At 31.9% G+C, this 9,152-nt stretch overlaps 1 protein-coding gene across 1 annotated transcript in view; it reads left to right on the forward strand.

Moving 5' to 3' along the window:
• The first annotated feature begins 1,817 nt into the window (after window positions 1-1,817).
• LOC106457267 (transcriptional coactivator YAP1-like) overlaps window positions 1,818-9,152 on the forward strand; it is a 29,054-nt gene continuing 21,719 nt past the window's right edge. The window contains exons 1-4 of the mRNA XM_013916658.2: window positions 1,818-1,911; window positions 3,766-4,004; window positions 5,601-5,677; window positions 6,291-6,458. Coding sequence (XP_013772112.1) covers window positions 3,809-4,004; window positions 5,601-5,677; window positions 6,291-6,458 — 441 coding nt within the window. The 5' untranslated portion in view covers window positions 1,818-1,911; window positions 3,766-3,808. The remainder of the gene's footprint in view (window positions 1,912-3,765; window positions 4,005-5,600; window positions 5,678-6,290; window positions 6,459-9,152) is intronic.

Raw genomic sequence — 9,152 nt, forward strand, 5'->3', positions numbered from 1 at the left:
CCTCACAGTATAAGCGTAAAAGCGTTAATAAAGTAACAACAAATATCTATTATATCTATAAAGTCACAAATACATATTAATTATTACTCAAATTATTATTTCAATCGTTCTTAATATATCAAGTGTCTATATGCAAAGAAAAGCCAAAAAACTATGGTTTTTATCATTAAATGAAGATATAGCCTAAAGATGCTTTGCGTGCGGGCTTTACGGCATAACAAGGTTTCATTCGCCTATAGGGTTCAGTATGTTATATTAAAAAGAGCGATTCACCTGACAGCCACCGCTTTTGTAAAAGTCACGTTGGAACGGCACATATCTGAACTAAATCTTTACATTGCTTGGCGTCCATAGTTAGTGTGATGGCAACGAAAATGAATCGCTTTTGGGAATGGTATGTAGTAGCCCTTTACGATACAAAATATTCATACACTCAGATCATAAATGTGTGCTCAGAACAATTATTTAGAATTTCCAAGACGGGACATCCCCTATGGCAATTGAAAACGAAACAGTATATATCAACTTGTGACACCCAAAACATGGCTTGCCAGTAGTAGTACGACTTTCGTTAATGGGTATAAAGGTACAATATTACTGGTTTAAGAGTAAAACGAATACAACTGACAAAGAGTTATATTTTTCTGGAAAATGTGTATGAGATTTAAAAATATTTTTTCACTATTATGCCCTGAAAGACAGACGTTTTGGCTTTCGCCATTACTACCTTTTCCGGGGATTTTGATAAAATATGGTTATCTCTTAGTTAAGAAAAACTGTACATCAGGAAATAAGATTTTATAGATAAACCAGCATAAATAAATAGATCCGGGACGATTGTGCAAGAGCTGTGATTAAAGAAATAATATGATAAAAGTGCCCCTGAAATTAACTAGAGAATTTGGTTTGTTTTGTTTTGAAATTCACTCAAAGCTGCACGAGGGCTATCTGCGCTAGCCGTCACTAATTTATCAGTGAAAGACTAGAGGGAAGGCAGCTAGTTATCACCACCCACCGCTAACTCTTGGGCTACTCTTTTACTAACGAATAGTGGGATTGACCGTCATATTATAACCCCCCACAGCTGAAAGGGCGAGCATGTTTTGGTGGGACGGGGATTCGAGCCCGCGACAACTAGAGAGAGAACCAAGAAAAAAAAAAGGTAAACGGAAACGTAATCTGCAAGCCTTATCAGTTCAGTTTGTAGAAAGGTAACTGTTGACTTGGTAAAATGAAACATCATTATTATTATTACAGTGTGCAGATATATTTGACAAATTAAGAAACTTGAATTTGTCACGTGAGATGTTATGCATTTCATCATCAGTTTATTTGTTATAGAAGTAAGCAGTTTCTCCATAATACGTGTAGTAGGTGGTTGTTGAACACGAAAAGTATCGTGGTTTTATATTGGCTTATAACATTATGCTATAGACGCTAGTATTTCAACTTGCGTTTTAACCCTACTTTACCCATACATTTTTTTTTCATTAAAACAGCTATTCTTCAATTCTGTAATTGATATTTTAAATTAATCATAAAAAAAAGAGTATTAATTAGGTTGATATATTATTGGATCATTTAATCCTGCTATTAATTAAAAACAAAAAGACCACTTCGCTTGGAGAGGGGGGAGGGATGGGTAGAGATTACTAAATATAGACGACTGGCCTTCTGCGGACGTTATGTCGCCACGCAAGGACACTACACATCATATATAGCCATGCCAGTTGTCGGTAAACAAACCCACGTGATTTTTACATGTGCCACTCTGTACCATTCAAGGGTGCAGAGTGCTGGAAGATTCGACGCTGTTTGTGTGTATGGGGGTGGGGGATATGGTTGCTGGAGCGAAGAGAGAGGTTCCCTGACCATTCATGTAAACCGCTCGCTAAATCTGACCCAGATCACGTTCGTATCATATTTCAAAAGCTGTGTGCTCTGTCTCTTGTCGCGCGGTGTCAACTATACTAGGCACTGACAGAAGATTTCAAAATAGTTCACGAAATTTGCAGAAGTTCGTTTTTCACTCCAGTATTATTTAAGTGTTACTTAGTTAAACACAAGCGTAATTCGGTTTTATACTTATTATCTACATGACTCAGGCTATTTCATTGTCCACCGAACCAGTGGTTCCCAAGCTCTTTTAGTCTGAAGCTCCCTTGATGTGAATGAAAAAAAAAAGTTTGAGCCCACCCTATAACTTTAGCATGGTGATTGAAAAACAGTGCTGTAATAAAAAGAATAACATCTCCTTTCAACATACTGTATCATTTAATTAATTCAGCATTTTTATTTTAGGCCCATTTTTTGGTGGCTCCCCAGAAAAGTTCCACGTACTCAGGGGGGGCCAGGGCTATCACTTTGGGAAACACTGCTAAACAATAGACCTAAAAAATAATTACATCAAAACACTAAGATAATAACTAAGTTGTCAAATTTAAAATATCTTTCTCGAAAACTGATGCTTTCATATTTTAGAATCTCATATAGTGTATTGAAAATTAAGAGATATATTGAAAAGCACATTTAATAACCTAAGATTATGATAAAATTCGACTATACAATGCTCTTGAGAATTCGATAGAAAACACTTGGTGTAGTGTAGTATAAACAACTAAAAATACAATCATAAAGTAGGAGTCGTGCCTGTTCATATTTGTAATACAGAATTATGACCATAAAAATGAACATTCATACATAGAAAATAAAAGAATAATCTAGTAATTTACATGAAATGACACTTCACAACCATGTGAACAAATAGTACTGGTGACTGCAAAAGTTGCGTTATTTATGACATAGTTACTTGTAGGATTTGCATCACTTTGGCTGATGTTGCTGTTTAGCTGAATGTTTCGAGTGATTTAATTTGTAATAGAGAAAGCTAAAGTTAATGAAGAATTACATACAGTGAGGCTGTTATCAGTATAACGTATAGTACTTGTCTGATAAACAGGTCATATAGACCTAATATATTCCTTTTTTGTAAAATGCATATTTTTTGCTCAGAGTGACTTTTAATTTTATATTCAAATACATGGGCTATTAACTACTATCACTGCAGTTAAAAGCAGGATTTATTGTGTAAAATAATAGTTATATTAAGTGTCATGCTAGGAGTTTTTCCATATGAGATCTGGGTTAAATGTTGTGAAACTGTTTGGCCCCTCAATACCTTAAGTTACAGTTGATTATTTAAAACTTGTATTTCAACTGAAGGAAGAGCTGAGGGCTTGACACTAAGTAACATTACAAATTATTTGTAAAGATATTTCAGAATTATCCATCACAATTTAGGACTGGAGAGTGCTTATTTTATGTTTTTTGCTTAAAAGTGTAGATGTGCATTAATTTAAATATTTTGACTGGATGGATATATTAAATACTTATTATGTAACAATATTTAATCATTTGAAACAATAGAAATTATTTTCATACATTATTTAATGGGAATTCCACTTTGAGTAAGAAGTATTGTGATTTGCAAGTTTACTAATAAGGTTCAGGCCAGTTTCAAAAGGACTAATAATGTAATAGTTAACTTAGGATAAATTTGTGTATATAAAGACTGAATTGTGCCAAAAAAGTTTATTTATAATCCCAAAATATAAAACATATTTTAAAATCTCCATTGGAAATAATCTTTTAGATTCAGTTTTAGATTTTGATGCTAGTTGAGAAATTCTGTTTTGGTGCAGTTAAGTTTATCTGTTTTTCGTTCTTTTGTAATCATGTTTTTGGCATAACTTTTTTTTTTATCAGTCATGAAACCAAAACAACCACTTGGGAGGATCCTCGGAAAGCAATGAATATTTCTTCAATAATTGGCTCCAGAAATTCTAACCCTCCAGTATCCAGTGGAGGAGGAAATCTTCCTTCAGTGAATGTTCAAAGTCTTGGGCCATTACCAGATGGCTGGGAGCAGGCTAGTACTCCGGAAGGTGAAGTTTATTTTATTAACCACAAAGAAAGAATTACGAGTTGGTTCGACCCCAGAATAAGTAAGTTCCAGTTTTTAGCACAAGGTGAAATCCTGTCCCTGACTTAGCAGACTGCATACACTAAATTTGTATTTATAATAGGTTTTGTTGAAGTCAAAGCTACAAGGTAATTTCACATGATTTAGACTTTTCGGTTTAAGTAAGGTAAAACTGTGTATATAGCTGTTTCACAAAATAGAAGTCAGTTTTTTTTGGCATCAACACAAACTTTTGGTCCAGACCAAAAGTGATAAAAATTTGCCACCAATATATTTTTATTTTTTGATAATTAATAACAGTTTACTTTTTGAAACAGTTTATTGTATAACTATTAGTAGCATCATTGTTAATTTGTCTTAGTGTTTTAAATCTTGTAGGTAAAAATGGCAATCACTGATCTTGATATTCCATTTTACGAGTTTAATGGTTTAATAGAACACTTGTTAACTCAATTAACTTTATAATTTGCTGGTGATAAGTGCCATTTTAATTGGTACATCTTTATGGTGTTAAAATGTCTGTTTCTGTCACAGTCTGTTAGAGTAATCATGAACATACGTGAAACTGTTTTTCAGTATCTGTATATTAAGGTGCAAATTTGAAATATTAGGGTACAGTAACATAAATTGATAATTTGGTTTTAAATGGGCTTTAAAATGTGAAAAGGAGCCTCTTTTGATATGAAATTTGAAATAACATGAATTAACAAACTGTTTAGATTTATGTCATCAAGATACTTGTTATTACCTGTATTGTTATGGGATTTGAAAGGAAGGGTGTTTATAAGCTGTTTAGATTTATGTATGCCTGTTCAACCTCAGTTTACTTCAAATAATTTCACTGACTGTGTAAATTTTAATAATGATCAAGAACATACACTAGAACAATAACTTCTTTTTTTACTGTAAGCCTAAAGAATTATTTTCATATTTAAATTAGGACTAATTTTGGAGCAACTATTGTACACTGTAGTTTGACTGAAGAATTGATAAAATTATAGTCACTAAAAACATTCTTCACCATTACTAATGGTGTTTTTAAGGTGAATATCTATTTGCATGACATATATACTAGATTTACAAAAAAAAATCAAAGTGAGAATATGGTATAGTATATATAATTATCAGTAAGTTGGTTAAAAGGTTATGAAACTAGAGCACAGTAATAACCTTTGACAAGAATTGTTGGACTTTAGACTGGGCTTATGTTGTGTATTAGAGACATATGTGCCCACCAGGGGGAAATTCACAATATATATATTTTTTCATCAAATATATTGTTAAGAAAACTAATAATTAAAAAATAAATTATGTGCACTGAAGAATGAAAAAGCAGTAACTTTTCATTATATTTATTTCAAGCTTGATTTATATAGGGTGAAAATTTGTGCACAAGTTCTGTTAAATGGATAGCCTTTTTTTTTGAGAAGTTAAAACTTGTGTAATATTTTGTAAAGAACTAATATGCACACAGTGTTGTTACCCATGATTTGCCTGTTGTGCTAAAGACGTGCTTTTTTAAAATTTGCTTTACAATCAAAACCTGTTTTACTTGTATAATTGATTTATTAAATGTTAAGCATGCTTTTTAAGTTTTTTTTTCCTTTTTGTTTTATAGTGCTTCAATTGGGGAAACTGCAGCTTGCACCAACACAACTACAACAGACAGGGGTTCCATCTCAACCAGATCAGGAAGTTAGTACACCAAGAATTTATTCAACATGTTCTTGTGACTACTATGACTTAAATTTGTTTTGTTTTTCACTTCTTGCATATATTGAAATATGAAACATAACATGTTGGCATTATTATTATATTTGTTGAACTGAAATATTTCTAGGCTGAAATATGTGTATTTTTGTTATTAAAGGTTAGAGTATGATTAGATACAGACACAAATAAGAAAAAAACATTTACAGTTCATTTTATTGTTGTCTGTCATTTATTATTTGTAGCCATACAATTTTATGTTTGTGCTAGGTTTCAGTGGATGCATACCTCAATTATTGCTTTGTTAAACTGTTAGAAATTGAATTGAAAGGTGAGAATAAGAAATTTTTCATGTATATAAACATACATCTAACTGTATTAATTAAGTTCAGAAACAGTTTTTAAAAATTATTTTTTGCAAGTAATTTGTTATTTTTGTGAAATTATGAAACTTTTAAGGTGTCGTGCATTGAATCCAGTATGAAACCCTGTAATGAGATCATATTGTGATGGTTATTTCAAAAGAACTCTTCTGTGATTAAATGACATTTTTGATATGGATTAGTTTAATAAAGAAGATTGATTTTGTCATTGGCAGGTGCAGGTCAGTTCTTCTAGCAGTGGAACACTTGATTCTTCACCCACAGTTACTATGGTTACTGCAGGCCCAGCTAGTTCTGCCACTTTACAGCAACAGCTAAGACTTCAAAAACTGCAAATGGAGAGAGAGCAACTCCGAATGAGACAGCAAGAAATTTTACGACAGGTAGTCACCTTTCTGTCATATTACTGAAAGTCACTTGTTGGCTATATGCTGCTAGTATTGATAATTCTGTTCATTGTGTTTTTATTATGTATGCTAAAAAAAGAAGTAAAGCAGAAGAATGTAATGTGATCTTCAGAGAAGGTGCAACATTCATAAGTTTGAAATTTATTTGTTTCTTGCAAAGTTATTTATGTTAGTAAAATGGTAGTCCAGAACTGTAAACAGAAAATGGAAGATTAATTAAGAAATTAGTATTCACTTTTTTGTTTATTCTGTTAAACATTTTAACATTGTGGAACCCCACTCTTTCTCATAAACTTTGATTATGATAAACTTCCAAGATTGATTTATTAGATTTTCTGAAGAAAAAATTACAAATTATATTTTATTATTACAAGTTATAATTGTATTCAGTTTATTGTATTTCCTCTAAAATACACCAAATGTGGTACATAAGGTTTATTCAGGTAAAAAAAAGAAAATAAAAAAAGTCTGATAGGCTTAAGGGGTCAAAAATCACAAAGATGCAAAGTTTGCTGATGGTTGATACTTGAATTATGACTGACATTTTACTTAAAACTTTATGTGTAGAGACTTGTTTTGGGCACTAGTGTATTGGGAACTGAAATGTGCATAGCATGTTCTCAGTGGATTCGTATCTGACTGGTGGTGCTGTTCCAATTCCCTCTTGAGTGCATGAATATGATGTAAAAGTCCCCAAATTCCTTTGAAATTACATTTTCAATTTATTGCTGAATGTTTCTTGTGGTGCTATGTTTTTCTAGTGATGAACATGTTAGTTTATTAGTGTTCCAATATGAACTTATGAAGTTTGATAGTATTCACATGGTGTTTTGTTTTTAAAGAGGTGAATATTTTAGTTGATTAATATTCATAAGATTCTGTGTATTGCATGGAGATGTAAATCTTGTTAGTATTAATGTGTTTTTTTTTGTATATTTCATGAAAATGAACACTTTAGTTCTTTGGCATTCTTCTTTGTATTATCAAGAGTTAAGCATTTTGGTTCACTGGTATTCATGTAATTCTTTGTGACATATAAGAATGGTGTGAAGTTCCTAAGACATGTACCCTAAGTTATTTATATTTACATGGTTCTGTGCTATGGTGCTTATCCTTCCTTGGTCATGAAAGTGTCTCCTTACTTTTGACAAATTCAGGTCAAAGCTGCAAAAATTAAACAGCATATGGAAGAGTCACTCTTCCATGTCCTCATTCGTGGGCACCATGGGTTCTGTGTATTTTGTAAAAGTGGACATTTTAGTTTATAATTATTCACATGGTTCTGTATATTTTTTAGAAGCAGGCACTTAAGTTTATTAGTACTTATATGGTTCTTTGTATTTTGTGAAAATGGAAATTTTAGTTAGTTGGTCTTTATATGGTTCTTTGTATTTTGTGGAAGTGGACACTTTAGTTAGTTGGTATTCATATGGTTCTGTGTATTTTAGACATTTTAGTTTGTTAGTTCTCACATGGTTCTGTGTATTTTTTAGAAGCAGGTAAGTTTTTTAGTACTTATATGGTTCTTTGTATTTTGTGGAAGTGAACACTTTAGTTAGTTGGTCTTCATATGGTTTTAGACATTTTAGTTTGTTAGTTCTCACATGGTTCTGTGTATTTCATGGAAATGGATATTTAAGTCTATTAGCATTTGCATAGTCCTTTGTAAATAGAGTTTGGTTTATTGTTATTAGTTGAGGATACCCATTAAGGAAGCAAATATTGTATAAAGGACTATGTTAGATAATGTTCTCTTTCTTTCTTGTGTTATTGTTAAATCCCTATTGACCTCATTTAGCTGCTAATTGCATTACATGTTTTGTGGAAGATAATAATTGACTCATTTAACTTGAGTCTTTAAATTCAAAGCCAGAAAAAAAGAAATATAGTGGAAATGTGCTCTGTTTCAGCATGTTTTTTTTATCTCCCTTATCAGGCAAAAGTTCTAAAACAGAATAGTCCATGTACAATGCCAGACAGTTTTCAGGTACAATACAAAAAATTATGGTAGTTGAGCCAGCCAGTTGTGATTGATGGAAGCCAAAAGTATAAAAAGTGGAAATGTGCCCTATTTCAGAATCTTTTTTGATCACTCTTTTGGGGTAAATATCCTGAAACAAAATAGCTCATGTACACCACCAGATAATTTCCAGTAACCATACCAAATATTATAGTAATCAAACCAGCCAACTGTGAGTGATGATGCAAGCCAAAAGTTTTTAAAAAAAGTAGAAATGTGCCCTGTTTCATGGGCTTTTTTATCCCCCTTCTCAGGAAAAAATCTTAAAACAAAATAACCATTGTATGCTGTTGAACAGTTTCCAGTTATCACAAAGAAAATTTCAGTAATTGAGCCTATCCAACTCTGGATGATGGATATTAACACACACATATATAATGGATCATCTTTATAGCAAGATTCACATGGTTTGGTGTGTTTTTTGCAAACAAGCATTTTAGTTTAATAGTACTCACATACTTGTGTATTACCTGAAGATAAACATTTTAATTTTACAGAATTGAGGAAAGAAAACAAAGACAATTGTACATTTTACAAAAACTTCATTTATTAACAACCATGTTTTTGCCATTAAAGACATCATCAAGTTCATGACTGAAATGGTTTGTAAACAGGTTTATATATATACACCTGGAAAAAAGTTAAGCACC

Source organism: Limulus polyphemus, unplaced genomic scaffold (assembly GCF_000517525.1).
Source record: "Limulus polyphemus unplaced genomic scaffold, Limulus_polyphemus-2.1.2 Scaffold309, whole genome shotgun sequence".
NCBI classification, from domain to species: domain Eukaryota; kingdom Metazoa; phylum Arthropoda; class Merostomata; order Xiphosura; family Limulidae; genus Limulus; species Limulus polyphemus.